General features: G+C 41.3%; 1 protein-coding gene across 1 annotated transcript in view; it reads left to right on the top strand.

Annotated features, from left to right (window-relative positions):
- The first annotated feature begins 964 nt into the window (after positions 1–964).
- CPE (carboxypeptidase E) overlaps positions 965–22,303 on the top strand; it is a 109,972-nt gene continuing 88,633 nt past the window's right edge. The window contains exon 1 of the mRNA XM_049772363.1: positions 965–1,401. Within this exon, the coding sequence (XP_049628320.1) occupies positions 1,095–1,401 (307 nt within the window). The 5' untranslated portion in view covers positions 965–1,094. The remainder of the gene's footprint in view (positions 1,402–22,303) is intronic.

Here is a 22,303-nt window from a genome sequence, read left to right as displayed (position 1 = left end):
TGATTTTTCTTAGAAGATTCTTCGGCCCCAATCAAATCCTCAAATATGCCTCTATGCCATCCCTGTTAAAATTTTGTAAGAGAAGTCAGCAGAACCATCTTGACCAGTCAGTCACTCCTGAAAGATAGTGCTCAGGGATCACTCCTGGCACTGCTTGGGGACCATGTGGGATGACAGGATAGAACCCTATCTGCTGATCTATCGCTCTGGCCCTGAAAGACGTGATCTTAATGCTAATCGGAAGTGTGTGTGTGTGTGTGTGTGTGTGTGTGTGTGTGTGTGTGCGCGCGCGCGCGCACACACACGCACTGCCTTCCACCTTCAATTCCCCCCACCCAACCCCTCAGTCATCCTAACTGGAACCACAAGCCTTCCCAAAGAATGCCAGGCGACGTTGTCATTCTGCCCAAGCCCAGAAATGTCCATCAAACCCTGCAAATGGATGGGCTACATGCATGCAGCGTGCCATTGATAGAAGCATGCCCCTTGCAAGAAACCGAACCCCAAACGTTTGGGTTTAAGTTTCCACCATCCAGGAAGGGCCTCCTGCCATGAAAGATACTTCCTTTAATCTTTGCTTTGAATGGTTTGTTTTTTTCTGGAATATTGGCGCACCAAAATGGAAACCCTGGTTGGCTTGCAAGGGATGGCCCTGGAGAAGAACTCCAGTGGGGAGAACCCTAGCTCCTAAAAAATTCTGTTTCCCCGCGCACCTTGGCGCGGGCCTCTCGATGATGAAACGGTGCAAAGTCCCAGACGTTGGCAGTCTGTCCACCTGCGTCGTCCCGGGCGCCATCTGGCTCTGGATGAGCTTCTGAGCCAACAAACAAACAGTGCGGGCAGCGGGAGCCGGCCGCGCCTCTGCCTGGCCTCGCAGCGGTTGGTCCCGGGTGTCCACTGGAGGGACCCCGCGCGCGCGCGCAAGGGCGCACGATCACTCAGACCGAGAAGGTGCGGCGGGAGGAAGGAGGTGGCAGTCCCCGCGCCGCCAGCTCAGCTCCGCGATCCACACACACACTCACACTCACACACCCGGGCAGACAAAAGAGGCCGCGCGGCGGGCGCAGGCAGAGAGGCTCGGGCTGGCATCGGCGATGGCCGGACGCGGAGGCCGGGCGCTGCTGGCGCTGTGCGGGGCGCTGATCGCCTGCGGGTGGCTGCTGGGCGCCGGGGCCGAGGAACCCGGGGTGCCCGCGGCGGGCACGCGGCGGCGCCGGCGGCTGCAGCAGGAGGACGGCATCTCCTTCGAGTACCACCGCTACCCCGAGCTGCGCGAGGCGCTGGTGTCCGTGTGGCTGCAATGCACCGCCATCAGCAGGATCTACACCGTGGGGCGCAGCTTCGAGGGCCGCGAGCTCCTGGTCCTCGAGCTGTCCGACAACCCCGGGGTCCACGAGCCTGGTAAGGGCTCTGCAACTCCGCCAGGCCTGGGGTGCGGGGTTATGAGAGGGGGATGCTCCGGCGGGGGGACCAGGGGGAACCTCCCTTCCTCTCCCCCAGGTGGGCCTCCGGGAACTCCGCAGCTGAGGTGGACGGTGGGAAGAGGAGGGATGGAGATGGGAGCCGGGGGTGATGCGCTCTGCAGGACTCCAAATCTAGCCGTTAGGGAAGGTGGTTTTGGGAGCCCAAGAGGCCGGAGGGATCCCGAGGGAGGGATAGGAGGAAAGGGAAGCCTCGGCCGCCCTTGGGATTTGGGCCATTGCGAATACAAGGGTTGAATAACTGAGGCTGGAGGCAGGAGTCCACCTTGATACCTACCACAGTAGAAAAATGGGGGTGGAGGGGTGGGCAAGAACTGGGGGGTTTGGAGGAGAGGCGGAAGACGGCTTGCTGTCTTGGGCCCCCCATTTCTGGAGGAGTGCACTGCGGGGGTCGGCAGGTTCTGCGCTTTGCGCTCAGCTCTCACCGAGGCTGCGGCCGGCTGGGGACCGCGTCGTGGGCGCTGCCGGGTGCGGATGCATAGGTTTTTCTCCTGCTTCCCAGAGGATGCGATTTCTGACTGGCACTCCTATTTAAAAAAAAAAAAAATTTATATTGTGACCAAAAGTGAATAACAAATCTTTCGCAGTAATATTTAAGGTGCATAGTAACAATGAATCAGGGCCATTCCCACCACCAGGGTTGTCCTCCCTCCACCCCTTTTCCCAGCATGTGTTCCATATCTCCCTCCCAGTGCTAGAGTAACTGTTCCCCTCTGTGTATAGCTTGTTGTAGATAGGGTATCGATTCTGTTGTTGTTGACTTTGGATTTTGGCACCCCTATTTTGAAAGCAAGCACCCTATGCTTTTGTCAGGGAAAAGGAACAGTCTATTTTCTCTGCTTTAGCCTGATGCCTGGGGATCTCCCTCCCCTAGTGCCCATTGATGCAGTTTCTTCTAAGGCACGTTTTCAGGTCATGTTGAATGGGATGTAATTTAGTATTAATAAAAAGGTAGTTTGCAAAAAGTCCTTGGGGCTTTCTCCATCCCCTTACGTTTATGCTCTTGTGGAAATGCTATGGTTCTTAGGCCTGGTTCTTCTGGTCGAAATCACATTTTTATTCTCTTTGGGATGCTTAAATTTTTTTGTATTTTTGTGACAAAGAAAGAGAACAGACTTAAGAATTCACATTATAAGGCTTGATGATTTTAAGAATCAGACCGAGAGGGAACTATAATAGGTGATCAATAGGGACAGTATCTGCAGATGTACAGTGCTTGGGTTGATCAACAACAAATCTTCAAATAAAAAATGTTTCTTGGGGCCAGAGAGATAGCATGGAGGTAAGGCGTTTGCCTTTCATGCAGAAGGTCATCGGTTCGAATCCCGGCATCCCATATGGTCCCCCATGCCTGCCAGGAGCAATTTCTGAGCACGGAGCCAGGAATAACCCCTGAGCACTGCCGGGTGTGACCCAAAAACCACACACACACAAACACACAAAATGTTTCTTCTCTTCAAATAATAAAAGCAGAAAAGGATTAATATGGATTAAACCCTCTTCCCCTTACCTCTCCCCAGAAAAGGTTTACAGAGGTTTTGCTGACAAAACCCTGGAGTGAAATCTTAGAAAACGTTTTATATAATAATGCACTCTAATAGGACTCAGCACCAAGAATAGAAACCTTCAAAACCTTCAAAAATGACTTTATTACTGTGATCTTGAGAAAACACTTTTTAAATAAGAGCTCATGTTGAGTTGTTTAAAAGAACGAAAGTTATAATGTTCAGGCACAGATTTAATCCAATCTAAATATTTGTGATATTCCTCCTCCCTACTTCATTAAAAACTTTTTTTAGTCCACCATTATAGATTGTGCCTCAGAATTTGCTACCTGGTTTCTTCGTGGAGATGATGGCAGAGGAGTATAAACCTTTTGTCATTTTGCTTAAAGTTTAGGGATACAATTCCTAAGTGATAGTTAAGATGTGCTATTTGCAAATGAAAACGATTAATTCTCTTGACTATTTGCACTGTATCCAGACTCAGAAATCTATCTTTAGATGGCAAGTTCTGTGAGCTAGGAACTCTGTCCAGCTCCTGGCCTAGATCTGAAACAGCAGCACTCTATATACATTGTGGAAAAAATGAATCAGTCATTAGGTAACTAACAGCATTTTAAATGAAAATTTTTCATTCTCTGTAAATACAAAACACACTTAATTACTCAGATGACATGAACTCAGATGACTTACAAGGTGTGCTTTATAATTCGTTGTCAAGTGAAGGGAACTTGAAGTGCATGGTTTCAAAGTAGAACAGACCATCTCTAGCTATTTCCTTATTTGTACAGAGGGAACATGGATTTACACTGCTTCACTCATTTCAGGGCGCTTTTCCTCACCGCTTTAGAAGAAAGTTATCACATCACGTCCCCTTCAAAGTAAGTACAGAAACCCCTTCACTTTGATCTATTGAACCTTCCTCCCTTTGGTCCTCATTACTTCTACCTTCTCCTCTGGCAACCTCGTTGCTGCAGTCTCCATTTGATATCCCTTGTCTTCTTAAAGGTAGAATAAGCTGCTGTGCATCAACACTAACAAGTCAGAAAAGGCAGCTTCTCCTTTGCAAGCTTTTAATAGCTGAGAAGGAAATTAGAAATATTCAGGGAAATGTCAAATTTAAAGATCTTACTGGCTACATTCATGAATTGGGCAGTAACCAGGGTAGCTGATAGAGGGAACTGAGGTGCTGTACAAAATGTTACTTGAATTGGCAAAAGAGAGACAGAACAAGGAAATAGGTAGAGTGGATGGTTGGTACAGTCATTTAACGTTAGGGATGTCAGGTGTCTGTCTTGTGACAGAAGTTCAGTTCAATGCTGATCAGGTGACTGGTTTATAAATTCATTGTTGGGAAAACTGAGAGTTTCAATGTGGTAACCTATGGGGCTTAGCATAAATTACTTTTTATTTATTTATTTTTAAATTCCTTTTTTGGTTTGTCTTTTTTGAGGGTTCAGGGTGTGGGTTATTCGGTTACATTTGGCTGTGCTCAGGGCTTATTCTGGACTCAGTGCTCAAGGATCACTTCTGGCGGGGCTTGGGGGACCCTAGGGTGTGCCAGTGTTGGGTGGGTACAAGGCAATTCCTTACCCATTGTGCTGTCCCTCTAGCCCCTCTACCCATTCTTTTTTGTTTTGTTTTGTTTTTGGGCCACATCCGGCATTGCTCAGGGGTTACTCCTGGCTGTCTGCTCAGAAATAGCTCCTGGCAGGCACAGGGGACCATATGGGACACCGGGATTCGAACCAACCACCTTTGGTCCTGGATCGGATGCTTGCAAGGCAAACGCCGCTGTGCTATCTCTCCGGGCACCCCCTCTACCCATTCTTATACAACTTCATCCTGTATCAGTTTCTCTAGATCTGATATTACTCTCCTTACAACCACACAGTCCAACAGAAGGTAATTTGAGCCACATAAGCCATGAAAATTGTTCTTGTAGCCATGTTTAAAGGTGAACAGACAAGATTCACTTGGGTGTGTGTGTGTGGGGGGGGTAATTGTGGTGTTCACACACTTATGGAACCTGGGGTGATCATGTGCATAGTAAGCTCCTTACCTGCTGTCTGATTTTTAATGCTAGTGAATTGATCCTATCATATTAGTTTGATAACGCTTGAATAAATTAACTTTTTAAGGAAGTTTGTATGTATAAAGGGAAGTATTCATTATGTGACTTTCAGATTCCTCTTAGATGAAACTCTTTTAAAGAAAGAAATAAATATATGGGTTCGGGGAGATAGCACAGTGGCGTTTGCCTTGCAAGCAGCCGATCCAGGACCAAAGGTGGTTGGTTCGAATCCCGGTGTCCCATATGGTCCCCCGTGCCTGCCAGGAGCTATTTCTGAGCAGACAGCCAGGAGTAACCCCTGAGCACTGCCGGATGTGACCCAGAAACCAAAAGAATAAAATAAAATAAAATAAAATAAATATATACTGCTTTTTTAAGGTAGAAGTAAATGCACCGTGGAACTTGAACACGGGTACACTCAGATGGACCAAGTCCTGTGGATATTTGTACAGTGAAGCAGCAGTGTTCTTGCCCTTTTGAAGAGCCAAGGGGTTCAGAGGCCAGCTTAGAGGTACAGAGAACTGGAGAATGCAGGGGGAAGTTGGAGACAGTGGCAGTATTTGGCTATTAAAAAGTTGGTGACAAGGCATGAAATATTTCTGATTAAGTCACTGGGAGATAACAATTCACTTGCATGCATAGAATATCAATCAATAATAATCAATGAATTCACTTGCATGCATAGAATCTCAATCAACAACCAAAAATATTCCTTTGCATGACTAAGAAAGTGATGCAGTTGCCCATACTGATTATATTTTCCAGCAAGAGAAGAGCCAAGTTTATTTTTTTTCTTTCTTTTCTTATTCTTAATTCTTTTTCTGAAGTTTGAAAAATGAAACTAATGTCTGCAAATTTTGATATCAGTAAAGCCTCCATCCAAGTTAAAAAAAAACACATTAGCACTATGTTTGGGGAGGTGCTTTATTCAGTTCTCAAAGTAGATCTTGGATGAGAGTTTATGGAGACAACACCTTTCACCCCTCTTCCAGTTCCCTTACTTGGTAAAAGAAGCGAACATCCCACCTGTTTGATATAAGGCCATGAACTGAACTTGAAATTATGTTTTGCAACTTACTTGTAATTTACTCCAGTTTTTAAACTCATTAATGGGAAAAAATTGGACTTTGAATCTATCAGTGCAGATTATCTATGCCTGTTTTGTGTTGGCACTATAGAAAAATCAACAATCCTTGACTAACACCTGTTGTATCCCAGTTATCAGGTTGTACCATTATGAGAGTTGCAAAATATATAGTAAAGTTGGTATGAGCCACCCCCAGAAGAAATGATTTTGAGTAATTTTGAGCTTTACATACATGAGTCTGGACCCCAGATGTGGGACTGAGATAAAAGCTGTGCTAAGATTAGATCTGTGCTTAAGTTAGAAGATTCTAGGTACTCGGATATGTTCCCTCAAGACATGACACCTGCCAGGCATGATCATCTTTGCCATTTTTCTTTTGTTTCACTTAAGCTTATGTTAAAAAAATATTTCTATACACAGAGACTTGTGCTCAAACTCCGGCATATGGTCTACTACTATGCACACCTATCCATCATTGCAATACTTTCAAAAGAAATCTTTAGTAATATACATTTGGGCAATGGAATTCATATTTCAGTCTCTCCTTTTAGAATAACCATGAGTTCAGATTAGTTTGCTTAAATCACAAATTCTTTTGCATGTAGTTCAAGATTACTCTTGGGGAGTAATCTGATTTATAGCTAAAATGCTATCTTAGAAACATTCTTTAGAGCATAGATTTTTCTCTCAAAGGCTGGAATGATTTATTTTGGCTCATTACTCCAAGAAATCAGCTAAAGTTTAAAGTGTATGAATGCTAGTATGTATTTGCCAAATATGATGATTCAGTATTTAATGCTAGAAAAATTTCTATATAACGTTTAACAAAAGCAGGAGTGAGAATTTTGATCATTTTGTGTGGCCTTTTGTCATGCCAAGATTAGATATGTTTTTGTGGGGGATGCTTATAACCACTTTAACCTTAGAGTTGGTGAAGACAGGCATTAGATTATTATGATTATCACTATTATTTGGTTTTTTAGATCACACCTGGCACTGGTCAGAGATTATTCCTGGTTCTGTGCTCAGTAATCACTCCTGGAAGTGCTCAGGAGACCATACAGGGTGTCGAGGACTGAACCTGGGTTAGCCACATGCAAGGCAAATTCCTTACTTGTTATTCTTTTGCTCCAGCTTCAGATGTTAGATTCTGGAGAAGAATCCAAATGTACCACATGAGATAGTTATTTTCTTTTATTGTTTAAGATTATATTTAGAGTTTGTGATTTACAATGCTTTCAATTAAAAAGTTCCAGCATACAATGTTTCAAGGAGGCAATGAACCCAAGGAATTATTTTTAGATTCCAGTGAGTCAATGCAGCTCTTGCTGGAAATAATATGCTTGATTGATTTATGATTGGCAAATGGAATAGAGGAATTTGGTTGCTTCTAACATGTCCTGTGCACAGATAAAATAGATAACTTTCTGTGGAAATGGATTTACGAGTTTGCAAAGGAATCATCTTCTAGCATTTCCCTTACTTGCAAAGGGATGGTAACCCCCCCCCCCACTGTCACCTTTAATTTTTCATTTTGGGAGAGATATTGATAAATACATGAGTAGACTCTATTAATGTAATGTATAACCTAGTTTTTTTCTAAAGCATATTCGATGGAACATTCATTCATATAGAATTAGGTAGTTCATATAAAATTAGGTAAACACAAATAAACAGATTTGTACATTGTAAGTCTTTTTTTTTTTTTTTTTTTTTGGTTTTTGGGCCCACACCCCGGTAACACTCAGGGGTTACTCCTGGCTATGTGCTCAGAAGTTGCTCCTGGCTTGGGGGACCATATGGGACACCGGGGGATCAAACCTCGGTCCGTCCAAGGCTAGCGCAGGCAAGGCAGGCACCTTACCTTTAGCGCCACCGCCCGGCCCACATTGTAAGTCTTAACCAAGATCTTCACTACTCAATTTGAGTTTCAAATCTCTAAAATTTATTATATGCCCTACAGGGTTTTCCAATCACTGTTTGCCATGGTGCCACTTGTTCTCAAGGAATTTTTGTGGGAACTAGTGTTGTACCATTTTCCTATTACTAAGGATTAATTTGGTAGTTATCAGAGAGAATCTCAGAGAAAAAGTTCTTCTGGGTTGGAAATACATTTTCTTTTGATTCCCCCTCTAGCAGTATAGTGATTTATCTAAAGTAAATTAATAAAGATACACAAAATATTTAATTGAGGGGGCTAGAGTAATAAATAGCAAGAGGCTAGCCGCTGGGGCCTTTGCCTGGCATGTGGCTGACCCAGGTTTGATCCCTGGCATCTCATATGGTCCCCCACACTTACCAGAAGTAATTTCTGAGCACAAGACCCAATGTGAGCCATGAGCACTGCTGTGTGTGTGGCCCCAAACCAAAATCACATCTCTAGTTAATTGAAATATATGAGATAAGTATTCATAAAGATACACAGGATACTTAATGTTTATACTTAAGTTATAAAAACTACAAGAGCTATTTAGTTGAGAAATTGATTCTGAGGCAACAAGGCGCTGGAGATAACATTTTGACAAGAAAGAATAAACACTTTTCATGGGTTAGAGAGCTAGCCCAGTGGGTAAAGTGCTTTTCTTGCAAGTAGCTGACCCAAGCTCAATCCCTGGTGCCCTCCCCATTTGGTCCCTAGACTACTACCAGAAGTAACCCCTGAGCAGTGGCAAGTTTGGTCCAAAACACATAAAACAAACAAAAGAATAGACATATTTCAATTATTTTATTCTTTGTAGTCTGAGACTTTGCATGTGTATTTTGCCTCTTTCTTGCCTATCAAATAAGACCACTGAAAAGACTCATAGCTCACAGGGTGGCAGTGGGGTTGAAGCAGTAAGGTCTGTAGAAATGTTATCTCCAGTGCCTTGTTGCCTCAGAATCAATTTCTCAACTAAATTACATTGTTCTTTATTTTCAGTGCTCCACAGATTTCCTTTTGTTGGAGTAGGACCCCTTTGGCTATGAAACTGATCCCTTAAGTATCTGTCACTGTGGTGTTGTCTAGCTGTGTGAAAGCACTTTTTCCTCTTGTCTTTATTTTCATATTCACAGATATTTCCTTTCTCTTGTTTCTTTTTTTTTTTTTGTTTTTGTTTGTTTTTTTGGGCCACACCCAGTGATACTCAGGGGTTTCTCCTGGCTATGCGCTCAGAAATCCGCTCATGGCTTGGGGGGCCAGATGGGATGCCGGGGATTGAACCCAGGTCTGTCCTGGGTCAGCCTCGTGCAAGGCAAATGCCCTACTGCTGCACCGTCACTCTGGCCCCTTTCTCTTGGTTTTTAAATGTGGGTAAGCCTGCTTTTCTTCAGTGTGACAACTTATTTTGCTATAATTGTCAGTAGAAACAATTATTATTAGTTGATTAGGATATCTTTGAGGTTGTTTCTTCAGGAACTTGGCCAACTCCAACATTTACTTTGGCAAAATAATTAACATTTCTAAGGAATTTATGATGAAATGGCTCAGGACCTGACTAATTTAGTATGTTATAGACTGCTAAGTTAAAGAGCTTCAAAATCTCCCTTTCCAACTCTCCCTGATTTTCTTATCCCCCACCCGACAGGGATTCTTTGTGTCCATAGTTTTTAAAAAGATCTAGAACATTTATGCTTTATTTGAAACTAGAGGACTTTTCTGTTTTCAACAGTATGTTCTTGGGTATGACAGTTAATCCTTCTCTTAACTTCCAATTTGACAGTGATGAAATGACAATAATGTGATGATTAAATGAGGTGCAAATACAAAGTTCTTACGTCACTACATGTCAACACTTATTACTTCTGGAGTAGTATTTTTCCAGGGTTGATGTAAGTGTTTCCCCCAGTGGATTGTGAGCACTTGAGGCCATGGGTTATATTTTGTTCATTTGTTCAACTGTCTATGACTATACTTAAGACATAGTGGTCCCCCAGAGAATGTCTGGGAGAGAAATGAGAGAAATTCAGGTCAAACATGCATTATGAAACAGTGTTGGGTTGAACCTCCCGGTGGACTTGCATGTAAGCCTGACTGTAGCGTGTTGCAAAGGAGAAAAGTCTGACTGGTCTGGCTTTGAACATGAGGGCTGTTTTACTGGGATACAGCCAGCAGCAGCCACACTTGTTCAAGCTCTGGCGATGTGTTTCCCGTGTTTATTTTCTAGACTAGCAACTGGACAAGTAAGAAGCTCTTTCTCTTGAGATATTTGAGAAAGTGAAGCAGCTTTTCAAGCATTAAATAGAACATTTAAAGAAAAATCAGTGAAAGCTTACTGAGAAGAACATTACTCTTTTGATAAATCTGCCTAAGCCCCAAGTATTGCATCCTACTAGGTGCGTGCTGTTTTGTGCATAGTCTCAGGTTTGGTTATTTTTTTTTCAACTTTAAAATTTGTTATTCAATTTGTGTGCTTGGAAATGCCACAGAGCAGAGAGGAGGTTTCTCTGAAAGCTGCTGATGGGTCCAGTGAGCTCACCTTGGAAACATCCTGTGCTCTTTCCTTCCCTTCTTCTTAATTGCTAGAATTGCTGCCAGTTCATTACTTTGGGGATATTTCTGTTTCTTTTAAAATTCAGGACCTGATGTTTTGTAAGTGATCCAGCAGTTGACTCTTTCTAACAAAACTCTGCCCACAAGACATGTGTGCCTAATACCTGATATCAATTATTTTCAAATGATTGACCAACTTTAATGTCATCATTAGTCATCTTTGAAGGGTAACTTAGTATCTTATGCAGGATACTTCATGGATGATTCTTAAAATGTTGAGTTACATGATGATGATGATGATAATGATGATGATGATGATGATGATAATCCTTGAACAAGTTTCAACTGTCAGTTAATTTTTTAAAATAATTTTTATGGTGATCAAAGTGTATTTCAAGTCTTTCACAGTAATATTTAAGGTACGTAGTGACAGTGAATTACGGCCATTCCTACCACCAGTTTTGTCTTCCCTCCACCCCTGTTCTGAGTATGCATCCCACCAGTTAATTTTTTTTATAGAAATCTATTCATTCTCATTTACTGCTGACCATTGTAGCTTAATAGTTATATAATAATCTTGCAGTTTAAAGGCAGTTGATTTTATTTATTTTTTATGTATGTATGTATGTATTTATTTATTTATTGGTTTTTGGGCCACACCCTGTGGTGCTCAGGGGTTATTTCTGGCTTTGTACTCAGGGGAGGCTCAGCAAACCACATGGGATGCTGGAATTGATCCCAGGTCAGCTGCATGCAAAGCAAACGAACTACCTGCAGTGTTATTGCTCCAGCTCCATGTAGTTGATTTTTAAACCAAGGCAAATATTTAGCATATACATACAGATGCATTGCTTTATTTATTTTAAAATATAGTCAGCACATTTTTATTAAAGTCATATCCTGCTGTGTTTCCTCCCCCCATACATGTTTTACTGCTGCTCATGTTCTACCTTCTTCAGATTGGCCCTAAGGACAGTTTAGCTTGGTCATACATCTCTAGAGTACATAATCATGTAGTTTCATGGGAAATAACAGCATTAGTATTTTTCTATGAACAGTGTGTCCTGGGGAGTCTTCAATATTTGGTCACAGTGCTAAGGAAGATTAGCTGTTTCAAAAATGATATTTTACCCTTTGACTTAATTCCAGGTTGGTTAAAAACTCATTAGTTGTTATACATATTGGCTGTTTGGAAAACAGTGATTTCAGGGATTCATATCCACAGGCAGTTTACTCTTAAAATTCACATCTACAGTTACATCTGATTGCAATCATCGAGCCTTTCTTCCTACATAGCTCAAAGTCCTTCACACCAGAAAACCTTCTCTTTACCAGACTCTTAATGAAGAGCTGTGCCATTGTATAAATGTTTTCCCCAAGAAAGGCTTTGATTTGGAAGTTCAATTCCCCAGCACACACAAACATCATAAGCCTGGTGTGGGAATTCAGAGTAGTAAAACTCCAATGTGAAGTTTAAGCTGCCACCTTTCTGATCAATATTCTGAATATTCTTTCCTTTCCTTTTTTCTAGGCAACTAGATAATAATAATAATAATAATAGCAACAACAATAATATTGGGAAGAACAAACATTGTTTAAAATGGCCATTTTCGGGGCTGGTGAGGTGGCACTAGAGGTAAGGTGTCTGCCTTGCAAGCGCTAGCCAAAGAAGGACCGCGGTTCGATCCCCCGGTGTCCCATATGGTCCCCCCAAGCCAGGGGCAATTTCTGAGTGCTTAGCCAGGAGTAACCCCTGAGGATCAAATGGGTGTGGCCCGAAAAAAAAAAAGGCCATTTTCCATAAAGCAATGTATGGATTTACCACAGTCCCTTTCCTATCAAAATAGTAGCTTGCAAGGAACTAGAAAAATTATTTTTATTTATTTACTTTAAATTAATATCTTTATTTAAGCACCATGATTACAAACATGTTTGTAGTTGGGTTTCGGTTATAAAAATAAAAAAACCCCTTCACCAGTGCAACATTCCCACCACCAATACCCCCCATCTCCCTCCTCCATATAAAACTTCTAAAGTTCACACCAAGCCACAAAAAACCCAAGAAACAGTTCTGAAGAAGTTTTGAGAGAAAAAAATACAGACTCCAGAAACAAGCCCATACTTCTGTGAACACCCAGTTTATATAACAAAGCTCCGTAACAGCAAAGAGAGGAAGGCTTCTTTAGAAACGATGTCAGGGAAGCTGGGAGGCTACATGAAAAAAAAAAAAAAACTTAAAAGGAAATGGAAAGAAATGAAAGAGACAGATGGAAGAAAGAAGAGGCAGACAGGGACAGGGGTTAGGGGTTCTGGGCACACGGGTGCTATAGAGATGAGATATATGGATATGACTAGGCCTTAGAACCCACAGCACTGTTGGCAGGAGATGCAAACGACAACTACTGAATTTAAAAATGTGCCTGCTGGGAGAAATAAAACAAAATAAAAAGGTAACTGAGCAGTTGGGGGAGATTTTTGTACATCAAATGTCTAACAAGGGCTTAATATATTTATACAAGAACAGCAACAACAAACAATTCAACTCAAATACAGACAAAAGGTGGGGAAAATCTCTCTCCCAAGGATGATATACAAGAGGTTCATAGATAAGCAAAAAAGGGTCGACTTCACTTACTGGGGAAATGTGTTTCCAATGAAATGCCATGTTACACTATGAGAATGGCGCATGTTGAAGATTGAAAACAGTCTGTGCTGGTGCGGATGTGGAGGGAAAGAAGGCACTAGGTTGATAGGAATGTAAATTGATAGAGCCTCAGAAATAGTATAGATACTCCTTAATAAACTAAAACTTGAAGGTGCTGGAGAGATGAAAGTTTCAGGCATTTGCCTTAGATTTGCTATTGACCCGACTTCAATCCCCTGCATTTCTGGGAACAATCATAGTTACCATCCATGTATATCCCCTACCCCCCATATCACCACCCCTGCAAAAAAAAAAAAAAAAAAAAAAAAGCCCTAAAATTGGAAACTTCATACAACCCAGCAAGTCCATCCCTAGGTGTTTATCAGAAATAGTAATTCAAAAAGATATATGCATCCCTGTGTTTATAGAAGTGTGGGATCAACTTAAATGCTCATGGATGCAAGACTAGATAATGAAGCTGAAGTGTATATATTCAAGGAAATACCATTCCCCTCCCCCTCTTTAAAAAAAGATGAAATTGTCTTTGAGGACAGAGTTGACATAATTTGAAGTTACTAAGGCAAGGAACTAAAGGACAGTTGCAGAATAGTTTTACTCAGTAGAATATAAATAAAGCAATCAAAACGTCAGATCAAAACTAACTCAGACTTGCTGAAAACTGGGTGAATGGTGGAAGAGAAGAGAGGGAATGGAGGAATTTTAGAGGGTCATTCTGATAGTGAGGTGACACTAGGCCTTGATGATAAGTATAAATACTCTCACTCATTTAGAACTGTAAAGCTGGACCTTTGAAATTCTATGGTATTGTAAACCAATGGTAAATCAACTAAAATGTTAAAAATAAATTTTCTTAGTTATTTAGCTCTGACCACAATGACTTTGGTTAATTTCCTACCTAATGCATAGAAGTTGCTAATATTTATGCATTATGAAAATCTTAGGGCCTTAGGGATAGTACAAAAAACAGGGCACTCTCTTTGCACACAGCTGACCAACGTTAGATCCCCAGCATCCATATTAGATCCTGAGTACCACAAGGAGTAATCCTAGAACACCATTGATGTGGTCCCTCAAAAAATAAAAACAACAAGAAAATCTTAGTGTATACCTTAAGGATAATTATACTCACTAGGATATCTCAATTATACTCACTAGGATATCTCAATTTAAAAAAAAAACAACAGTTGCATATCACAAATGACAGGTACAATGAGAAGTTTATTAGTGTATATTATATATTTTCCAGACCCTAACCTATTTATTTTTAATCGGGTGGTATTCCAGGCCAGAAGGTGCTCAGGGGACAGTGGAGCCACCCCAATAGTGCTGGTGTGGAGTGGGAGTTGGGCAGAAGCAGTTGGTTTGGGGATGGAACTTAGGACCTTGGATTTGCTTGCCATGTGTTTTCCCATTTCTCCAGCTCCAGTGGTTTATTCTTTCATGCACTTACTTTTTAGGGGCTTTATGAAGCTGTTCAAGTAGAATCAGGACTTTAAAAAAGGGATATTTTGGTGAAGTCTGTGTTGCCTTTATGTGTGTACATGGGTCATTCTTTTGTCAGCTGCCTTAAAAAAAAACCTAGTTTTTGGCTTTCATGCTCTTTGTGCATGAAATATTGGACAGAAGTCAGAGTTGTCAAAAATAGACTTGTAAGTTCAAGTAAAAGTTATTAGTCTAAAATATTACTTATATTATTTTTCTTTTGAAAGTACCACTCTTATTATTTTCTTCATTTATTTGTTGTACACATTAAAACTGTTAAAACATTGTGGGACATAACTATCTTTACATTTAATTTTATAGTTATTTGGGATATAAATATTATTATTAAAATATGATTAAAATGCAACCCGAGGGGTCAGAGTGATAGTACAGTGGGCAGATTCTTGCTTTGCATACTGCTGACCTTGGATTGATTCTCGACATCACATGTGGTCCCACAAAGCTCAGTCAGGAGTGACCCTTAAGCACAGAGCCAGGAGTAAACTCTGGGTGTGACCCAAAAATAAAAAAAATCAAAACTCTCAGGCCAGAGCAATAGCATAGCTGGTAGGGCATTTGCCTTACATGTGGCTGGCCAGGTTCAATCCCTGGCATCCCATACAGTCCCTTGAGCCTGCCAGGAGTAATTTCTGAGCACAGAGCCAGGAGTAACCCCTAAGTATCACCAGGAGTGGCCCAAAAAACAAATATACCCCAAACTTAAAACCTCTCCCCAACAAAGCAAAATAAACCAAAAAATATCACCTAATTAAGTCTAAACAGCTAATGAAAATTGCAGTTTTACTTGAATTTAAGTCATTTTTATGTCAGTGTTGCTCAGGGGTTACTCCTGGCTACTCACTCAGGAACCTCTTCTGGTGGTACTGTGATGGGGAGGAACCACATGGGATGCTGGGGATTGAACCTGGGTTGGCCACATGCAAGGCAAGCACCCTACTCATTGTACTGTTGCTCTGGCCTTTCATTATCTTTTATAAAAAGTAATGAAAAATATGTATATAAATATTTCCAAAATTCTCTGTCCTCTCCTAACAAATTGAATATTAATGATATTACTATTATCTTTTTGGGGAATACACCCAGTAATGAGATCTTATAATCCTTGCACTACACTCAAGGTTCATTCCTGGTGGTGCTCTGGATTTCACTTGGGTGTTGGGCATCTTAACCCACGTTAGTTGTCTACAAGGAAAGTGCCCTATTTGATGTACTATCTCTCTGCACCCTGAATATTGATGAAAAACAAAAAAGCAAAGCTAGAACTGGGGAGAAGCGGCATAGGACTGGAGTACATGTTTGCTGATGCTTCAGTGTTGCATTAAATATTAATTATATAGTCCTAGTGAATTCATTGATGGGTGGTGAGGCCTTTCTTGGACTTGCCTGGTGCTTGCAGCCCCTATGGCCTGCTGGTCTGTGGGCTAAGGATAACAGTGAGGAAATGATCCATAGCAGTCAGATGAAGTTTCAGGAGAAATCCAGCTTTATTACAAGCTAACCGCCATGTGCATATCTTACGTGGCTTCTAAGCTAAGCAGCCTTCTTCTTGCTGCTCTGCATCCATCCTCTCTCTCTCTCTTTTTTTTTTTTTTTTTTTTGGTTTTTGGGTCACACCCGGCGGTGCTCAGGGGTTACTCCTGGCTGTCTGCTCAGAAATAGCTCCTGGCAGGCACGGGGGACCATATGGGACACCGGGATTCGAACCAACCACCTTTGGTCCTGGATCTGCTGCTTGCAAGGCAATGCCGCTGTGCTATCTCTCGGGCCCATGCTCTCTTTAATCTCTCCCTGCTCGGGCCCATGCTCTCTTTAATCTCTCCCTGCAGTGTCTCCCTTGCTGAGTCTGCTTTTCACCCCTCCCCTTAGGCCACTCTTAAATACCAACCATAGACCCCTCCCAGCTGTGGGAGGGACTCCCTTTCCAGGTGAGATAGACAGGAAGTTGGGGAAGGGGTAACACTCCAGGTCAACCCCTGGTATCATATGGTCACCTGAGGACATTGCTGCATGTATGACTCTGGTGGCTTCCACACAGCATTGTTGGGCCTGAGTACTAACGTCTCTGGGTTGAATATAACTAAAAGTGACTCTTTGGCCCATTGAACATTCCTCTGAGGGAATCCCTCCACAGAACAATAAATGCGAATTTCTAAATCTTTTTATACATATATATGTTGAGGACAAGTTGAGGTCTTGCCTTGGTCACAAAATCCATGAATTATGTGATGCTTTTAATAGTTTTTGAGTCTCTTTTCCTTTTTTGGAAACATCTGTGTTCTGTATAGCTTATTCTGAATAAATGGGAGTATCTTAAAAATGTTCATGTAATACTCAGGAATATTATTTCTCAAGGTATTGGAACTGTTGTTTTAATGTGGAAACTAATTCCATTGGCTATATTAATTTTATGGCCTCTGTGCATAGGGAGAGAGAATGAATGGGAATGTGTTTTTTAAATGAATGTGAAGATTGTTTGCATTTTCCCTGAAATGCATGGAATAATGGAAATGTATTTACAAGCTCTATGAAAACAGTCACATAAGGAAAACATTCATACTCCTGCCACCATTTCCAAGGGCCAAGAAGGCTCCAGTTTGTAGGTCATATCACATTTCCATGATCTTCTTAATTCTCTGTTAATCCTACAATACTCAAGGGGGTACTATGAATGTTTTATTAAGCAAAAGTTCCTACTGACAACTTGCAGATACAGTTCACCCTAATTGGATGCATTTCTAAGAAAGCTAAAGATATGCATTCATGAAGCATTTGGATATATTGCTGCTTCCAAATATAGAAGTACAAAACTGTGTTTAAACCAGTTCATGTCTAGAAATAAAATTCTGAGTAGTCACGGGCAGTAATTGAAAGTCATTTTGAATTATTCTGTTTGTTGTTGCATTTGTAACTCGGATGCACTTATTTTACAATAATAACTAGGCATCTGCCATATGTGGGACTGTTGCAAGTCAGCCCCTGAAGAGGTTGACTGATGGAGGTTGAGGTCTTTCCCCTCCAGCTCAGAGCACGCATCTGCCACCCTGTTCAGCCGGCGGTTCTGAGGTGAAGTGGTGGGTAAACAGCTCGCAGACAGTCATGCTTGTGGAAATATTAGCTTTATTCGGTGGACAAGACTGAAGTCCAAAGCCTCAGCATCAGTTCCAGCCAAAAGCCCCTCGCCTTTCACAGACCCTTGTTTTTATCCCCCAGAATCAGGTACCACCCAATGGTGGGATCAGGTACCACCCAATGGTGGGAGCAGAATCAGGTACCACCCTTGGGTGGGGGCAGAAGCCAGGTCACACCCTACGGTAGGGCACAATCACCGATCAGGGTAGGGTCAGTAACATAATAATCCCATAAAACATTTCCATACACAACATGGGACATCCTGCAACATGAGAAGATATTTCCAAAAGAGAGCAACAGGGCTGGGATGCAATGCAGCTCATTGGATCGGCACCTGCCTTGCTGGTGGGAGGTCCTGTCTGAATGGCAGCCAAGGGAGAAACAACACTAATTCTTTTGGGGAGGGGCAGGGTTTGGGCCCCACCTGCTTCTGGGTCATGGTTCTGTGCGTAGGAGTTCTCCGCTGGCTCCAGGGCCTGGGATTAGCACATGCAGGGGAAGTGCCTCAAGTTCTGTACTATCTCCCCAGCCTTGTTCGCTCAAATTCTACAGGGAATTGGTAGAGAAATTAGAGGAGGACTTTCCAAAGGAAATGGGAGCTAGGGACTTGAGCAGATCTTAAAGGATGAATCATCTAGAAATTTAGAAGGGCGGACTTTCTTCTCTGTTAATTTAAGATCATTCACTCCTCTTAAGTCTTTTTCTTCACTGTCTTTGGTGGTGGTTAATAAATATTGTTCCAGATAATCACATTTCATTATTATGTCAGGTTACTACCTTGTAGTTAAGATATACTTTATAATGCCTTGTCCTTTGGTGTCAATTTCCCTCATTAGAAAGAAAACTATTTGATATAGATTATGTTAACATTCTTTTTATATATAAGTTATATAATATGACTGAATAATATATCATGTAATAAATATAACAAGAATATAATATGTGTATTACATTGTAATGAGCAATGATTGACACTAATTGCAGTCTCCCCACCCCCAATACACACACACACACACACACACACACACACACACACACACACCAGGTAGCTAATTTTGGATACTCCAAGTAAATCATGGAGTAAAAAGATATAGAAAAATTTTGTTTTGTAAAACTTGTTTCTGGCAGTTAGATGCAGACAAATTAGTGTTCTGTTTTGATTACACATTTCATAATCTGATATAAGAACAAGATGGAGTAAATAGAACTGTGGGGTGGTTTGTGAGACTGAGGCGTTTCTGTCTACCTCTTCTTGTGCCCTGGCTGCCCTTTCAGAACATGTCTCCAGAGAGTGTCTGGGTCTTGAATAATGATCATATCATTTATTGACTGCTTTAGGGAGAGACAGTTATGAAAATAATTTGGTGTAACCAATTTTTCCAATGATAGGCTTACTCTTGATGTTAAAACCAATCTTCGTTACAGTTATCTGGAATTGTGAAGTGTTAGAATTAGAGATTATTTTTTTTCCTCATGGAAAATTAACACTCATTGTAGAGACCATTAAATCTATGTACCAATTAAGTCTATGGTAGTATAGCCTAGAAGTCTTAGAATCTACTCTGGATGATCAGCTAGGCATCGTTTTATACTATTTCCCACATCACTGTAGATAAATGGGCCTTAGGCTATTCTTTTTTTTTTTTTTTTTTGGTTTTTGGGCCACACCCGGTAACGCTCAGGGGTTACTCCTGGCTATGTGCTCAGAAGTTGCTCCTGGCTTGGGGGACCATATGGAACACCGGGGGATCGAACCGCAGTCTGTCCAAGGCTAGCGCAGGCAAGGCAGGCACCTTACCTTTAGCGCCACCGCCCGGCCCCAGGCTAACTATTCTTTCTGTGGCCTGGAGGTTCATGAACTGTGCTGGGCTGGAGTCTGTGAAGGTGCTATAGGAATGCAGCTACTTGATATGCACCCAGTTCCTCAGGGCAGTGACCTGACCCCTTTACCAAAATGTCTGTGTGTGTGTGTGTGTGTGTGTGTGTGTGTGTGTGTGTGTGTGTGTGTGTGTGTGTGTGATGAGGAAAAACAAATCAGGAAAGGATTGAAATAAATTACTTTAGCATACCTTAAGTATAAATGGAATATGCCAAGATGTTTTCTTAGCGCTAGAATCTATGCTCTAGGAAGAAACAATCCTTTATTAGAAGACTGTTCTGATGGGCTCTTTTGAGGGGTGGACCTGCAGATCTGAGGAATGGGCTAACCCTGATAAAAAGGAGATGGGGGAGAGGAGAGAAGCAGAGACAGAGAAAGTGAGAGATAGAGACAGGGAATAAATGACTGATGGCTGTAGAGAGGCCATGGGATAGCAAACATGTTCAGGAGGTCAGATATTGTTCATCTTTTACAGAGAAGTTGCTTTGAAAGAGGGGAACTTGTACTTAATTTGCTTCCCAATAAGCACTGGCTAAACAAGAAGTTCTCTAAGGAATGACTGGTAGTTCCAATACAGTTGCCAGAGCTTCTTAACAAAGCCCAGCTAGGCCTCCAGTGCTCAGCTTCTTTATACTTGGACCGCTCTCTATGGGTTCCTATAACTTAAAGTGGAGATTGTTTTAAAATAAATATCTAGAAGTTCTAGATCAGAGATGCTTTAACTTTTTCCAGTCATAACTCATTTTTGCTTCAAAAAATGCAACTTGGGGATTACCATTTCCAAATATCTCAAATTCAGTAACATGGTTGATTTTATTTTTATTTTTTTAAATTATTTTTATCATTGTGATCCAAAAATCTTTTACTATTGCCATTTTTTTTTTTTTTTTTGCCTTTTTTTGAGAGGGGAGCTACACCCAGTGATGCTCAGGGCTTACACCTGGCTGTGCACTCAGAAATCGCCCCTGACTTTGGGGAACCTTATGGGATGCCAGGGATCCTACTGAGGTCCGTCCTAGGTCAGCTGCATGCAAGGCAAATGCCCTACCATTGTGCTATTGCTCTGGCCCCTACTATTGCCATTTTTTTTTTTTTTTGGTGACAGCACTCTCTCTCTCTCCTATTCAGTGAGGTCACCCACATAGAGGTAAGGCTCACAGTTTTAAGAAATGAGGCTCTGGATCACACTACTCCTAGAACTTATTGAGGCACTTGCATGGGAATATTAGCCCACTACTTCCCACCGCACTGACTCTTTAAATGAAAGTCTTGAGTCTGGACTTTAGATTCACTATATGGTCTTCAAAGAGAGGACTTGGAGAAGGTGTTATGTTTTGTAAGGCAGCCTGAAGTTTCTGAGCATGCTGCAGAAGGAATCACATGTTTGTGGTCAGAGGTGATGGTTGCAGTATATAAATTAAGTGTAAAATTAAAATTGGAGGAAATTTCCCTTAAAAAAGGTGGTACTTCTATGAGTCTGTTCATATGTTGACATTATATTTTAGTATGAAAACGTTCTTTATGTTCAAGTGAATTGCATATTTGTTGGAATTTTCTCAAACCAACTATCAGCAACACAGGTCTTTGAAGAAATTTATTTCCACAGTAGTAAATGTTTTATAAAATGTGATTATAGTGACAAAACTATTTATATGTTTTATAACTAATAACTTGAATCAAATTAAATAAAATATCTGGGAACTATAGTTAGAATAAAAGTTATAATAGAGAAAATAGTGGTATCTGTAATAAGAGTTTGAAGATAGATGAGTTCATTTTTTGCTTTGATTTGTTTTGCCCTTGGATAATCTCTACCAGAATGAATAGATAAGAATTTACATTGGTAATTTATAATAGAGATATATGAAATACAACATACATCTCCAAAATTTTAGGCTCTGTGAGGAGTGTGTTTCTGTAAGAGCAGGAAATGGGCTAATAATACAACGAAAAATAAGTTGGAATGATTTTATTGTTAAGGTATGGTTAAGTAACTTTCCTTTGATGATCAGGTTATTTTTGGTGTAAGTATTTAGTGCAAGTCACAATAATGGCTTTAATTCTCCACTCAATCCATGCATGATCATTAGGGGTATTTGGTTGTGGAACCACCCCCAATTATGCTCAGGGGTTTTACTCCCAGATCTGCACTCAGGAATCACACTGGCAGTGCTTGGAGGATCATATGGGATGCTGGATATTGAACCAGGGTCAGCTGCTTCCAAGGCAAGTGCCTTACCCACTGTGCTATCTTTCTGGAATCACCATAACTTTTAGATGTTGATTTGGCTAAAGACAGGAGCCTAATCAAGTGCTGGATGAAAAAGGATGGGTGAGTGGGGGGAGTTCTCTGTATGCCCTGATTAAAGAATAATGCTGGCAATGATCTGAGCAATTTTCTCAGCAGTTATTTACTTTTCACACTAATAATGACTTTTAAAAGTTATTTTCTTGGTTCTAATATAAATGGATTAGAATGACTGGAGTTGGGTCAAATTTCATTTTGTTTCCT

The sequence above is a fragment of the Suncus etruscus genome, chromosome 4 (genome assembly GCF_024139225.1).
Source record: "Suncus etruscus isolate mSunEtr1 chromosome 4, mSunEtr1.pri.cur, whole genome shotgun sequence".
NCBI lineage: Eukaryota > Metazoa > Chordata > Mammalia > Eulipotyphla > Soricidae > Suncus > Suncus etruscus.
The sequence above is the reverse complement of the archived record's forward strand: the minus strand, read 5'-3'. Positions and strand labels throughout refer to the sequence as shown.